Source organism: Montipora foliosa, chromosome 10 (assembly GCF_036669935.1).
Source record: "Montipora foliosa isolate CH-2021 chromosome 10, ASM3666993v2, whole genome shotgun sequence".
Lineage (NCBI taxonomy): Eukaryota > Metazoa > Cnidaria > Anthozoa > Scleractinia > Acroporidae > Montipora > Montipora foliosa.
The window spans coordinates 7696151-7712425 of NC_090878.1; the positions used below are offsets into that span (position 1 = coordinate 7696151).

At 39.2% G+C, this 16275-nt stretch overlaps 1 protein-coding gene across 7 annotated transcripts in view; it reads left to right on the forward strand.

Annotated features, from left to right (window-relative positions):
- Positions 1-12066, forward strand: part of LOC137973295 (uncharacterized) — a 102365-nt gene extending 90299 nt beyond the window's left edge. Inside the window, exons 1-6 of one of the 7 annotated variants that reach the window (XM_068820080.1) lie at positions 3431-3504; positions 4911-4997; positions 6314-6487; positions 7576-7897; positions 10633-10975; positions 11012-12066. In XM_068820080.1, coding sequence (XP_068676181.1) covers positions 7577-7897; positions 10633-10975; positions 11012-11424 — 1077 coding nt within the window. In that variant the 5' untranslated portion in view covers positions 3431-3504; positions 4911-4997; positions 6314-6487; position 7576 and the 3' untranslated portion in view covers positions 11425-12066. Of the gene's footprint in view, positions 1-3422; positions 3505-3529; positions 3606-4910; positions 4998-6313; positions 6488-7575; positions 7898-10632 lie in introns of those variants that run through there. The other 6 variants (XM_068820074.1, XM_068820076.1, XM_068820075.1 and 3 more) reach the window with 6 other exon arrangements.
- The last annotated feature ends 4209 nt before the right edge of the window (positions 12067-16275 follow it).

A 16275-nucleotide genomic window follows, 5' to 3' on the forward strand; every position in this document is an offset into this window, starting at 1 on the left:
CAGGCAATGAATTTTAATCGGATGAAGCATAACTTATAGTACAAGAACAATAGAACAATATATACAATAGTACGCTAACAATAAATGTGAAATCTAAGTAAATAGTTTTGCCCTGACAGAGTCTGACTGCACATTAAGTGATGGTTTTAATTCTTTGATGTAGAACATCTCATGAATTAAGCAATCAAATTTCGATGCGCATTTCTTTAAGACACTAAAACTCGACCAAACTCGTCTACAAATTTCAATGTGGCTCGTGTGATGCGAGCTATGTTGGCTATACAGCTCGTCACTTGCATCAACGAATTGAGGAACATAGATACTCAACTATCGGGAGGCATCGCCTAGCAGATCATGGCCTAACAACAGCACCCCCAACGGCGAGTTTTAGTGTCTTAAAGAAATGCGCATCGAAATTTGATTGCTTAATTCATGAGATGTTCTACATCAAAGAATTAAAACCATCACTTAATGTGCAGTCAGACTCTGTCAGGGCAAAACTATTTACTTAGATTTCACATTTATTGTTAGCGTACTATTGTATATATTGTTCTATTGTTCTATTGTTCTATTGTTCTTGTACTATAAGTTATGCTTCATCCGATTAAAATTCATTGCCTGACGATGACATCGGACGATGTCGAAACGTTGTCAAAATGAATCTAGTTGCGTTTGTCTTTTTAATCGATTTAACAAACATTGAAGGAATCGAACGCCTTGAATGCATCACAGTGTTTACTGAAGTCTTATCTAAGTTGTCTGGCAACATAGTTTTCATGTAATACTTTTGCACTCAACTCTGCAAAGGTAAAAAAAATTGGAAATGTGGCAGTGAAGAATTATTTGAATGAAAGCTTGTTGTCTCTTTTGTGCTTCATTATTTACGGTCAAGGTTCTTTCGAAGAAGGTTTGATGTGAACTGTCAGAAATTTAATTGCATATGCTTTGTGACAGCTCCTACAAGGTCTCACCTGATTGGAGACCACCCTTGAGGTTTAACAAAAGAACAAATAACAGAAACAATGGCCCTTTTGTTTTAGACCTAGGGTAACAAAAACGATGGAATTACCTGGTGATAAATAACTTCGTCTTGGAGAGTAAAGTGTTGACTTTGCAGAAACACTGGTCAACCTCAAGAGTTGGTCGATTGTGATATTTGTGTTGAATTGGCACATTTCTTGTCAAACTTTATAACGCTTGAAAGAAAAAGAAAACTAACAAAAACAAAAACTCGGTATCTTGCCATCATTTGACACAGATGCTTCACTGTTTCGCAAGTAAACACGCCGCGGTAACTTGATCGCGGCGCCCGCTGAATTCGATGTCACTTTCGATTTTGCGATTTACTTATACAATAACAAAATTCAACTTAGCAAAAATCTCCCAAAATGTTTTTCTCTGATGGTAACTTTTTATATTCGCGGTTCAAAATTAATTTTGTTTTAATGTCGTAAATTTTGTTGCTGTGGCAAAATATTTTATTCTCGATCGACCGTCCTGAAAACTTCCTTCTGCTCTTCCTAAAAACTGTGTATCAATATTTATTTACTTTTGCATCAATATTTGTTTTGCATAAAGCAAGCTAACAAAATCTGTACCTTAATTAGTTTGCATTTTTTAGGGGTTAAAATAGAATTTTCGGTCCTATGCTTCTGTTACAATGTGATATATTTCTTACGTCACCCATCCAGATACTAACCTCGCCGGACGGGGATAACCTGCAATGAACTTTTTTATTACAAAGCTATTAGATGCTCAGAGTGCACGCTCAAACTTGTGGTGTAATGAAATTGTGTGGGAACTTGAAAATGATCAGCATGTCAGCCTAAAAGCCAATGTTTTTCGATTCCCTTTTATTTCCTTCAATCTTTCTGGGTTTAGTACTTTGCTAGTAACCACATGTCTTCTCAGAGGGTTATTTACCTAAGACTTATACCATGGCACTACAATGATATACAATACCAAAACAATATCGTGTACTATTAGAGCTACATATTACGCAAAGAGAACTTGAATCACCTGGAAGACAGTTGCCAATATGGAATAAAGCGCTGTGTTACTGCACTACCACACATACCCAATGTATGCCTATTTTTTCTAAAAATGACAGGAAGTTTTTCTTTCTGACAAATGATTGATAGGTTGGTAGCCAGGTTTTTGACCTCAGAAAAAGATGTTTCGTTGTATGAACGTGTGAGCCAAAGGGCCTCTGCTGGCATGACTTCTGGGTGACCCCTTAAATAGTCTTAATGACCCCCGACTTGAAAAAATTGCCTGGAATGCTGCAGTTCAATTCCATCTAACTCAGTCCCTTCTGTTTTTGAGTAACACATACCACAGTCAATCCAGTGTACGCTCCTGGAGCGTCTAGTTTCAATGAAATGTCGGTCAGGCAGGTGTTGAGAATGAAGATAATTATCAGTTTAAGAGGTGTGATCTTGATATAACACCAAATTTTCATGACTACCCAACAAAGAAATCCATGGTACTTGTTAGGAGAATTAAAGTTTCGATTGCGGGAATGAAAGGGTTAAGCAAGGACAACGGCAACGTCGACGGAAACACCACTTAAGAATGTCGCAATTCAATAGTCCGCCTTGTTCACGTTATCAGGTTATCGAAAAGGGCGAACTATCACATAACGGGATTGGTAAGAACGGTTTAAAAAGTAACGTTAGAAAATGAACTTAACGGTTCGTTGTTGTATGATCACGTTGTCGTCAAAACTTGACATTTGGTCATTTCACTTTGTTGTTTCGTGCAGCACTTTAAAGAAGACTACTAAAACGCGTGCCGCAGGTTCCGCATGACTATTTTACATTTTTCCTCTTTTAACCAATGATGTCCTTGTTTTTGTGACATTGTTGTTGCTGAAACCGTCGTCGTTGCTGACAATCCCAATTAAGCTATGGTAGGAAGTTTAGTTTACCAACGACAATATTGGTTTTCTGAAACAAAAGGAAATATTTGCATGACAAATGCAATCTTTTCCCCAGAAACCCCTTTGAATCCTTTTTCGTCATTTAAGACCCTCCATGTTTGCTCTTTAATACAAACAATGCCGGAATAGAGTGGGAGCCTTAATTTGTCGGCGGAACAAACTCATTTCTTTGTATTTATTTATTTTTTATCCTTTGTGCAGATAAATCTAAGTTGACATCTTTGAACACAATCAAAACCACTCAACAACAATTCTTTCAAAAGAACTGACCGCAATCGTTACCGCAAAGTTGATTTTGTTGAAAACGACTCCGCCGTAATTTTCTGTCATGGATAATGTAAACTTAGTGATGGGCAGACGTTCGAAAAGACACTTAAAACAGAAGGGTTCTGTTTAAGAGGTCTCGTTGGCTTGACCAGCGCGATCTCTGAGCAAACAAGTTGCTAAAGCCAGTAAATATAGCAGCTGCTTTTACCTGAAAATTTATTTAAAGTCTTGCCATTTACATACGAGTGAAAATGATTTTAAAAAAAGACCGGTCTTGGACTCGTTTTGAAAAGGAGGTAAAGGAATGGTCCATTATACTCGTGCTTTAATTTTTCGGCTTCGCTAGAGTGACATCAAATGCATACATATAGGGGGGACATCAGTGTCACCAGCCTTGGTAAGGTATATAAGGGAGGGAAGAATGCAGAGAGAGAGTTTCCATGCTGAATGTGTTTATTTCATAGGTACTGAGATTTTTTGGTGGTAGTGTTTGATAGACAAATTTATTTCGCACAAAATTAATGGAGTGAGGGGATGAAAACAACAAAAAATGGTTTAAAATCGCCCAACCGACGCTTTATTTCATCAAATTTACAATCAAATATTCCAAAGTAGTCCAAAGTGAAGAGTGTTGTTTAGCCAGAGTGCCTTGGAGCAAACTCTTCTCGTACAATATTCTTAATTCGTCGCTTGTCAAAGCTACCGATGGTTTGGGTTTATTTCCCTTTCCTTGCTTCTTTAGTTGTTTTTGTTTAGACTAAAGAACCTGTCTGGTTTTCTCAAATATCAAGTCCTTTGTTATGCTTGCGGAATAGCCATTTTTCTTCAGTTATTGGCTACATTTAGAATGAGTGCGAATTTTATTCATTATGATTTTCGTGGATAAATCTCAGTACCTATAAAATAAAAAGAAGAAGAAGCATGCACTGGTTCTTAAGCTTACAAGATGTGCACGGACGGACCGTAAGAGATCTTGTAAACTCGTTCTGTCCATTGCATCTTTTAGGTGGTTTTCACGTGACGTCATTGCCGCCATGTTGGTGGACGAAAACAAAAGATCGCTCTTTTAAGTTTAGCTCTTTTTGTTCCTCCACAAGCGATTGTGCATTGCAGCATTCTTACCTGTGTCTCTAGAGATTGGTTGCAAACCACGTATAATGGGTATTGTTGCGGCAGTTCGCCTGTAGTACGATTTCTGCACAAGTCTTTTAGACGTACTGAATGCTTGATTCGACACATTTTCAACAACAGAAGGAAAGTTTCGGGAAGTCACGACTTCTCACTAAATTAGCAACAATTGCGGGACCAAAAGAATACAAGGATGTTGTAGGAAGCGTTTGGCACGAAGTTCTTTCGTGCAACTTAGCTCTTTTTCATTAAAGAGGAGAACTGTTTTCCTGGGCAGTAAAAGAGCCGAGTCGAACCGAAGTCCTTCCGATTGCTAGTTCGGATGGTCGACCGCTGAGCTATAGGAGACTTGTAGGAGCCTAGTAGGCCATTAACCTATTGTAGGATCACGTGACAACGTTCCACATACTGTTCGCACTCAGGGAAATGTCAAATGGTGCCATCAGTTGTAATCATATTGAGTGAGATGTTTTAAGCCCCTTGAGAGAAGGAAATGACACATTTTTGCCGTATGTAGACTAAGGAAGTTGGTACTTGACGATGGCTGAGTTTTTCATTTACTCTTCAATTTCAGTTTCTCAAAGTTAGCGCACATTCGAATGCTGGACCCATTAAGATAATCATGGAGAAATTACAACGTGATGCAAACAGTTCTAGGAAGGTAACCCAGTACATTAATAAGCCCAAAATGAAGATTCACACTGCTGAGGTTGACAATTAGACCGCATAGTCTAATGCTATTCTGGTTTGTAGAAATTCGGATGTAGCTTTAAAATTTAATTCCAAAGACCTGCTGACTTGTACATTTAAAAGCGTCCAAAACCAGTGTAACATCAAATCATGTCACATTGATTAAGTATTCTAAATGCAAACAACGAATTTAATTCAATGTTTCAGACATGTTTCGGGAGAAACTTCTGCCTTCATCAGTGCGGGGATGACATAAGATGCAAATCTAAATCTAAATATCTGATAAATGTTAATGAGTACAAATACAACATAAGATAAATGTATGAAGTGTGCAAATTAAGTACTTAAGTTAATGACAAGATATTTATATTCAGATTCGCATCTCATGTAACACTTGCACTAAAGAAGGCAGAAGTTTCTGCCGAAACATTATCAGTGTCTGCAACATTGAAAATCGTTGTTTTATATTTAAGTTTGTAGACCAATTAGGCATTCATTTTCACGTCACTCTTTGTTTTAAGCTGTGTCGGATATGAAAGCATCATTTCACGTTTCATCTACCATTACAGAAAAAGAGGAAATTTGAGACGAGATTTTTTCGAGGGGGTAGGGGACAAAAGAGTCCACCACTCCCCTCCCCCACCCTCTCGAAAAGAGCTTGTTTGTAGCCTAGAATATCATTTGCGCCACCTATGAGATTGGAAAACGGAATGGCAAACTTTAATCACGTTTTGATTGTAGCTGGCTAAAATGGATGCGCTGTGGTATTTCGTGTCTTTCGCCTTTTGAGAGCCTCGGGTATTTTTCCGTATTACAGTAAACTATTGTTTCATGTAATTTCCTTTTGCTGTGAGCCAAGAACGGTCAAGTTTGATCTCGCTGAAAGTTCTTTCGTCCAAATCATTTTACAAAGGCGTTTCCCATTGTAAAAATAATAATAAGACAACAGTTATTTTGGGAAACCCAATGCTTTGACTTTTCTTTGACAGAAAGAATTCGCTACCAATTAAAAATGATTTTGGATTTTGGTTTATCTTGTCAAAGTACATTATGTTGTATCAAAGGATGAACGCTCAAATCTCCCCTTGTCGGAGATAAGTATGGAGCGGCAACTTTGAGGTTTTGCAGAAAAGGAGAAAAGCTTAAATCGTTCAATGATTAAAAATCCACGATTGTTTGCAGAGATCCGGTTAAGTGATCTAGAGAGAGAATTTTAATAGATATGATAATTAAAAATACGATTGGTATTTGTTTGTTCGACCTGACAGTTTTTTTGTAATTTTCAAGTCTAGTTTGTGATCAAGACGACATTCACACTTTCAAAAGTGACATTTGAGCTTGGAAGGACTTTAGCCACAGAAGTTTGTAATTAGAGTTGGGTGGTGAAATTGAGGTCTGGTGAGGACTTGTGCTCATTTTGAAAACATCTGCCTCGCTCGCATTTAAAGAAAGATCTCAAAGGTAAGCACAGTCCATGAACGTTCACGATTGCTATCCGTATTTTGGGGGAGACGGAATATTTTTAATTGTTTCTGTGTAAACCAAGACAGATGTCGACAGTACGAGCACCTTCGAGAATATTTTAAATCAGACCTAGTCCGTACCGAAACTAGAACACTTTGTGGCTACAGGCAGTCCCCCTTTTCAATTAAACTATCCCTGAGAGGTTCGCCGTTTGGGAATTGTTGATGATTCGTTTCGGGATAATATTTTTCTCCTCCAATTGTTCAAGATTAGGAAAAGCATCACCTCTGGCTGAAACAAAATCTGCGTTTCTATATGTTGAAATGATGCCGAATGCGATCTTCTTAATTTCTAAATTTGTGTATTTTGCGGCCAGGTGACATACTGAGCCTTTGAAAATCAAATAAGTTTTGATCCAGTCATTAAGATTTTTCCGTGTAGGGCTAAAAAAATGTTCACATGGAAACTGCTTGGCAAATATTTGATAATCGACAGCTGAATGGTAACAGAAAGTCAGACTTATGAAAGCATACAGTATTTTGCGGTAAGAAATGTTTTCGAAATTAAAACAACTTACAAGAACGACTTTTAGACGAAAGGGTGGGGCAGACATTCACGTATCATTTCCGAGTACGTTTTTTGCCTTCTAGTGAATATTTTTGGACTGAATTGTACGTGCAGTTTCAATGGTTTAAAGTATTAAACGGAAGTATCTTTCCGACCTCTTAAAGTGAAATCTTCCTGCCTTAAAGATGTAGCTTGGAGATAGCTTTTAGAAACCGCCGCAACAGAAATAGCATATTTTACGTTGGGATAAAAACAAGCATATTATTTGTTTTTTGGCACGGAAAATATATGCACGAATTTTAATTCAAAATATTTCGCATTTTCTAACATATGTTTGTTTTTATCCCTACGTTCGTATTTGTTGTTTAGAAACTCCCAACTAGCCCATCCGATTGATACGAGCAGGGGTGGGGAGAGGTCACCCCCACAGGGTATACTATGTGAGAGTGACAGACGTTCCAACAGCTCCCTTTTAGACGGTTTCAAGCTTGTTGTGATATAATTTTACAATCCCCTAGGATGACTGTGGTTTACAGAGCTCTTTGGATTGCCACGGGAACGCTGATATTGATATCAACCTCTTCAAACAGCATGGAGTATAAAACACCATTCGTGTACATATACAATGTGTTCACTAAAGATGTCGCGGTCATGAAGCATACTATTCACTCAGTGGAGGTTACCAGTGCAGTGGAGTGTTTTCGTCATTGCGCGAGGGTCTGTGGCTGCTTGGCGTTTCAATTGACTGGGGCCAGTTGCGAGCTGTTAGACAATGCGGATGGGGATCTTGTAGCTAGACAAGGAACTCTCCTGTATATTATGCAACAAAACGGTGTCGAGGTTAGATGATACTTTGAGCCAAATTTTATCAGGAACATAGTTTAAAGTTAAAAAAAATGGTCCTGTAACCAGGTGATAGAAACATTAAGAAATAAGGACGTTACTCTGGTTGAAATTGTATAAGAATATGTACAATGTTTTAAAAGTCCCAACGTTTCGGTTGAACCTTCAACCTTCATCAGGGGAAAGTGAAGACCGATCGTGCAAAAACCATCCCATCTTCTAGTGATCAACGGTCAAAGGAAATGAAACACGTAACAGCAGCACTGGTGGCGAATGGTTACCCAAAGCGATTTGTGATTAATGTTGGCAAACCAAAACGACCAGCTCCACAACTGTCAACAATTGCACCGGATGCTGCAAAGGGTTTCTGTATTCTTCCATACATCAAGGGCACATCGGAGCTTGTTAAACGGATTTTGAGTAATCACGACATCATAGTTGCTCAAAAACAACACCGAACCATCGGGAATTTGTTTAATAAACCGAAAGACCCAGTACCGAAAGATCAGACTCGTGGCGCCATTTACTCGATTCCATGCGAAGATTGTGACAAGAGTTATATCGGGGAAACCAAACGCAAATTTTCTACTCGCCTTAAAGAACACCAGAAAGCGGTGGAACATAAACACTCGCAAAAGTCAGCTTTAGCGGAACATTGTTTACGTTCTGGTCACACTGTCTCTTGGGAGACGTCCAAGATCCTACGCACAAATGCTAATTGGCGCAATCGACGCATTCTTGAGGCTTGGGAAATTAACACTTGTAGGAATCCACTTAATCGTGATAATGGCATGCATTTGCGCACGAATTTCTAAATCTTGCCCTGAGGGACAGAATTCAATAATAATAGACTCGAATTTGGCATACTATAAGAAACGTGTTTTTTGCGAATTATTTTTTCTCTTTCCCCTGATGAAGGTTGAAGGTTCAACCGAAACGTTGGGACTTTTAAAACATTGTACATATTCTTATACAATTTCAACCAGAGTAACGTTCTTATTTCTTAATATAGTTTAAATATTTTAAATCTTTTAGGATATCATGCAAGTCTTAAGGGAACCTCCACTCCTTGTTTACAATCAAATTTGTTTGGATTTTTACTCAATGAAAGCATTTGTATCACTTCCAGAATCGCTTATATTTGTTTTCAGATTTCCTGGGCGCCGCCATCTTGAATAATTGTGACGTGTCTGAACCTTAACATACTGTAACACGTCACAATTATTCAAAATAGTGAAAATCAAAAAAGTGATTCTAAAATTCATTTTTTTCTCAATGATATGAACTTTTTAACAAAATTGATTGCGGACAAAATTTCTCCGATTTGTTTAACAACTTCAGTGAACATGTTTTCAATTTGGGTTTTCGAAACGCTACATATATAAGTCCATCATATATTGCACTGCTGGTATGAACTCAAGTGAAACTGTGTTGCCTCGAAGTTATGAGCGCAATTTACGATTGCTTCGAGAAGGCTGAAAAATTCTGGACTTCAACGGGGGTTTGAGCCCGTGACCTCGCGATACCGGTGCGACGCTCTAACCAACTGAGCTATGAAGCCACTGACGTTGGGAGCTGGTCATTTGTAAGTACAAATGTTCCCGTGATGGGTGAATTAATGAACGAAATGCTATATATATGAAATCCATCAGAAATGGACCAGCTCCCAAAGTCAGTGGCTTCATAGCTCAGTTGGTTAGAGCATCGCACCGGTATCGCTAGGTCGCGGGTTTAAACCCCGTTGAAGTCCTGAATTTTTCAGGCTTCTCTACGCAGTTGCTAAAATTGCGTGCATAACTGCGAGGCAACATAGTTTCACTTAATTAATTTTAGTTTTATTATTACAGATCAGGAGCTAATCGTGCTGAATCAGTACGAGCCGACAACTGGTTCTCCTGTGGCTTTGAACGCGGATCGTTTTCTCAAAACCAGGAGATTATGACCAGGAGCGTAAAATTTCATTCAGTTTATGAAATTCCCTATTTTCGCAAATCCCATAATACATTTCATTTTGGGGGGTTATTTGCATTAAAACAATGGATATCCAGTTTACTGAAGCAGGATGCAGTCCCAAGAGTAAATAATAAACACTTTATGACTGATCCCGATCAGTTGATTTTGTTTCCCGAGAATCTCAATGTTTTCCCGAGGCGCAGGCGGGGGAAACATTGAAATTCGAGGGAAACAAAATCAACTGTTTCTCTCGGGACCAGTCATTAAGTTATTTGTTATGTAGCACAAAAAGAAAAGAGTGCAACGGCAACAGCAACGGTGGTCGTCGGTCAACATTCGCGGGTAACAGTGCACTGCTACCCTCTGAGGTCATAAATTTTACACTGTTGCCGCATAGAGACTTTTGGCGGGAAACTGTTTTATTGTTAGATGTCATGTGACCTCGAAGTAACCAATGAGAGCGCGTGCTGTTGGGGAAAAAATTCAGCAATATAACAACTTATATTGTATTTTTTTCATGTAAAGACCCCCCCCCCCAAAAAAAAAAAAAAAACTTTCGAGAAACAAGCCCCAGCTTCCAGAGCAAATCGCGCGGTCATGGGTTCGAGTCCCGTTCGTGCCTTGATGTTTTGTTTCTCTTTCTTCGTAACTTCTATGATCTCCAACTCTCGTGTACTGCTGTTTCTATTTTGTAGGCTTGGGTTTTTGAGCTCCTGGAAAGGTATATTGAGTACTTAGTCAAATGAACGGTTGTTGAGTGAGTATTCTTTTGTTTCCAGGGTAATGGGAGCTGTTTGACCGGATGTTGCGAATCCCAGCCTTGCCTCAACGGAGGGACGTGCCGAGAAACGTGTAATGACATCAAGGAACAGTATACTTGCGCATGCTCTGAACATTACTATGGAAAAAGATGTGAATTGTTTAATCCAGCGGTGAAGTCTTGTCAATCTATCGCAAGGATTAAGCCAGGAGTGGTTTCTGGGATTTATGACCTCGTTATCAGCTTTAACCAGACTATTCGGACCTACTGTGATTTCAGCTCTGAGGCTGGAAAAGCATGGACCCTGATAGAATCATTTTCCCTAGGAAACAAGGAGGTTTACAAAAACAAACCTTTTTATCACGACTTTCCACGAAACGAGAATAATTTTACATGGGACGACTTCCGAGTCTCGTATCAAGCATTGGTTACCATTCGGGATAACTCAACACACTGGCGAGTCACATGTAGCTTCCCATCAGCCTTCACGTATTCCGACTACGCACGCGCAACGCTGACAGCCACAGACTTGTTAACCTTTGCAAACCAAGACAAATGCCGACAGTACGAGTATGTTTCAGTTCGAGGTATCAACTGCACGGATTGTGAGGGCATGCAAGTACAGAAAGATAATCAACATATGCATACTGATTCTCATTGGAGTGGTAAAAACGGCTGTGAATGGGACCCCAGGGCTGGTGCAGTAGCGGGTGAAGATAACTTTGGCTTTTACGATGTCACTAATCCACAACACAAGTGCACGAAAAATTCCCTCTCGACTACGCAGTGGTGGCTCGGAGCTGAGCTATAATTTGAAAGGCGTTCTCATGGTATCAATGAAACATGGTTTTGCTGTTCAAGTTTCAAGACAGACGCGATGCTCTGGTCTATAAATGTGAGAGCAATATCATTTTGCACTAATGGTTTCAATGTAGATGAATGATGAAAGAAGACTTGATGCCAAGCGACCCATATCCTACGAACGCAGACGCATTTCCGGTTGTCGTTTCGGCGGAGAAAAGCGACCGCCGGAAAATACGTTTCCGTTCGAATACCGTGAGGATGAAGATTCTGATTCAGCCGGAATGGTCAGGACTGATGACGTTCTCTTTCTGTTACGTTTTAGAGAGTTGGAGCCGGACACTTAGCCAAAAGCGACTTAAGCATCTGAAGTGCTCTCCTAACTTCTACGGAACTCACTTAATTAAGCAAAGCTAAATTACAGGGACCATAGTCATAGAAGAGTTCACTTCAACCTCTATTTTAAAACGAGTCTCGAGTACAATTCATTTCTTGCGAAATTCAGCCTTCATACCCACGAAATTTACAAAAACTGAATAGAACCCTAAAGTCTCCCATTGCGACTAACTTGAAAAATTTGACAGACCTTCAAACCGGGAACTGTTTTTTGTTTATTTTGTAACGTTAATAAAGATACGAGTCTTGAAGTCAACCAGCTTTCCAAAACAAACAAATGTTCAGTTTGGTGAAAACGTGAGCCTTCTTAGCAGGTTTTTTTCTTGTAATGCACAATGGCCCAACTGTTGATAGTGTGAATTTGAACGCTATGTTATAGTTTATATCTCGCGTTATCAAGTAGATTCGTTTTGATGGATGATCCTCCAAATTCACGTCTGGTACTTCATTTCTAAGGAAGACTTCAATTTGTACTCCCAAAAACTTGAATAACGAAATATAAAGATCACGAAAGGTGCATGATACGCCTTGGAAATGGTGGATAAATGCATAGTTTGTAGACAACTTCTAAGTATTACAGTTAGAAAAAAACCGAACCGCTACTTTAAATTTTGCGTTTTTTGTAAGCATCGTCATCGGCACTGCTCATGTAGTTAGACCGCCCTGACCATTCCAATCTTCCCGGGTGCCGAGTCCGAATCGATTCCTGGCAGATACATTTTTCTTTCTGCTTCGAATTGCTTTTGCCTTGCTTGGTGAGAAACTCCTGTGACGGGAATTACGGAAACGTCAAGTATTGAGAAATTTTCTTCTTCATTAAAGCCTCGGCTGGGATTACATGCACATGTGGTTAGAGTGTCATCCCAACCCACACTTACCTCGAATCGAATCCAAATCGATTCATGCTCGATGCAGTGTTTTCTTTCTGCTACGAAATGATTTTTTTCCCTTGATCATATGTCTCTTATGCATGCACCTTAAGCATGCAAATTGTGCGCAAATAAGGAAAACATTTTATTAAAACAACCGTCTCACAAATCTCATAAAGAGCGCTTAGGAACTCCTGTGACGTCAATTTGACAAACTTGTTGTATTGAGAAATTTTGCTCTTCAATCAAGGTTATTTGTTGGGATTGCTAATGTGGTTAGAGCGCTTGCCCAATACATACTTAACGGGCATCGAATCCAAAACGATTTCTGGCTGCGGCAGTGTTCTTTTTTCTCGATGAATTGGTCTGTTTTGCTTGATAGCATGTCCATCATGCACCTTGAGCTTGCAAAATGTGCACAAATGAGGAAAACATTTTAGTAATACGACCTTGTGATAAAAAGCGCCTAGAAGCTCGGTGTATTGAGAAATTTTCCCGTTCTTTTAAGCATCGTCTGGGACTGCTCATGAGGTTAGAGCGGCCGCCCAATGTATAACTGAAAGAAAAATATAGCGTAATTGTCACAACGGGTTGAGCGAAGCTTGATTAAGGGGACACTTGCTAGGAACAAACATTCCTGCCCTTGCCCCTAGTGAAGTCAGATCAATTTGGGAGGTAGTACTTCGGTACAGTAACTATAACAGAACTCAGATCTCCTTCGCTCAACTCACAGGAAATGTGCCGATTGCTGGATGCAGCCTTAAGTAGGCAGGAATTTGGCGAAATTTGCATATATCTGAAAAGAACAAAACCAAAATTGGCTTAGGACTCTAATTTTCAATTTTTTCTTTAGCCCGTCTCCAAGCAACTACTTTCCGATTGGTTATTTGTTGCATATAGAGAAATTATATATCAATGATAGTTTCTGTCTGTGAGTGCTATTTTGAAGTTGAGGGCCACATGTTAGAAAACTGCTATAAATCAATGGTAACTCTTGGTGCAGTTCTCAACGAATTTTGTCCAAATATTGTGGATTCCCAACTAATTTTTACATAGCCAAAGACCGCACAACAAAAAGAAACAGTTTTTTGTTGTTTTGTTTGGGCGAATTCCCTTCTGAAGACATTTTTGTCTCAGTGGACGATGAATCTTCCCCGCCACAAGCTTCTTCGAAAAGTTTGGCCTGATTTCACGTTTGCCTTTGATATTGTGATGATTAACAAGACGCTTTGAAAGATTTCATAACCACTCTCCACTTACAAAAATAGTCTGATGAACATGCGGACTTGGTAAAAACGTAAAACAGAATAAATTATCCCACAATTGAGCGAAAATAAGACACGTTTGCAATACATAACTGGAGAAGTGTACATTGCAAATGTCACAATGGGTTGAGCGAAGCTCACTTAAGGGACCACATACAAGGAACAAGCATTCCTGCCAATGTCCCTGAGACGCTCTGGCCTCATCCTAAATGGATGTCCTCTGATTTCTTCACAGACGCCTGCACACTGAGATCGATTAGCGAGGTAGTTCTTTCTTTCCCGCTCCAAGGAAGGGAAGGAGAGAGACCCTGGGGACGAGGTTGGGAATACCTCGAACTTTTCTCAATTTGCTTAGCTCAGAGTTGCTTGACAGAACACATCTTACGATCTTGTGCGGGGAAATAGTTCTGAAGAAACTCTTCCACCTTACGTTTCGTGTGACTCAAAAGATCCTTCTTATTTTGTATGCAAGGGGATTATTGGTATTTTTCAAAGCCTCTGTATTGCTACAATTTCCTCGCTGATGACATCACAGTGACAATTCGAGAGGCCAATGACTGTGAGCATGGAACCTCGATACAATTGGGCGACGGCATTTTTACAGACTAACTAATAAGATGTTTTTTTTTTAATTTTCAAGGGAAAACAAAACTTTCTGGCCAATCATGAGCCTTATATTATTAATTGAGTACGGTGTCCTGTGTGAGTCAATACTCATTTAAAACTTCTTTACAAAGCTTCCTCTCTAAGAATATCATAACATAGATCTAAGAATAGTATGAGGGTGATACGACTATTGCCATTATCTTAAGTCTTGATGAGGGCTTGGTTAAAACCAGCCATTATTATTTATTCATTTTTCTTTAGACCCAACGTAACAGGAAGTTTCTGCGCCCATTTAGTCTGAAATTAAAATTTCAAAATGCTTGCAGTTGGCGCTTGTTGGACAAACTTTCTGGGAATAAAATGGCGACGTCTAATGATGCTCATGGCAAGGAGAACAGGAAGTACAACTGACTTATACAAGTTGACTTATATCTAAAAAGGCCTCATTGTGTATGCATGAAGCAAAACAGTCAAAAGTAAAGAGAAGTTTACTGAAAGGCTGGATGCAGATATCTGAAAGGACTACACCAAAACTGACCTTCGAATTGAAAGTGTCAGCTTTGGTTCTTGGATATTTTCGGCCAGATATCTGGCCATTCTCCTGCAACATCTGTTCATTCCCTGATAATCTAAGTTCTCTCTTCGTAATCTTTGCAGTTTACAAGTAGGAAAGATCCCCCACTGGTAACTGAAATCTTCCAAGAGTGCGCAAGTGCAAGAGTATTTGATTATTTGACTACTTGGCTACGAGACCCTCTATGGTCAGAGAAGCGCGCTACTATTTAAGTAGTCTAAGAATCCTTACTTTATGCTCATGTTACCATTAGCCTAGTGGATTCGCTAGTGCTTGCGAGTCGAGAGATGCGTGATTAGGGTTGTACACTTCTTCAATGGAGATTTTTTCCTTATCAATAACTAAAAAAAAACAAAGTTCTAATTTGTTACTGGGCGCTCATTATATGCATGGTAACTTACCTTTTCTTCCACCGACGTTTCAATGCCAGCAGCACGGTGGCAGAGGTTTTGTTTTCAATATAACTTTATTTGATACCGTTTGCTATTATGAGTACTCGATAGCTCACTTGATATGAACGTATTCTTGAATCAACAAGAATGTCGTTAGCACCTGTTCGTGGTAAAATAGTGCGTTTTTCTTCCTGTTTCCTTTTTTTTTTTTACCTTTTCAATCTTTAAATGGAATCAAATCATCGAAAAAGAATATTAAATTAAATTAGACACAGCATAAAAAGCTTGTTGTTGGCTTAACTTTCTCACTGCATTGAAACTTCCGAAAATTTGCATAACAAAAGCCTTTTGTTTGCACAATGACGAAATTGTCACTGATTGGTTCTCGACAACATCACCATATTCAATTCATATTTCCAAATTTCGCTCGTTTTTCGCTGACTGTCATGGTGGCAAGATGTGCTGTGCTGTTTCTCTGTGATTAGAAAGTCCATCAAAATGTTTTGAAGCCGGTTTGCCCAAGAGGAAGGAAACCAATATTTTCTCCTTTTTAAAAAGGCCGGTAAGTTTGAACTGTCATGCAGTTTTGGTTAACATTTCGTTCAAAGGTGCGGGAAACAAATACACGCTTCTTTGCGAAGCAAACACGTGTTTTGTGACTAAGTCGTTTGAGCTTTGAACATAGTTAATAGAGGGGAATGGTTTGGAAGCTCGGCGAACATCAAAAGAGCAAACAAAGCAGCCAAGATTTAGGTTGGA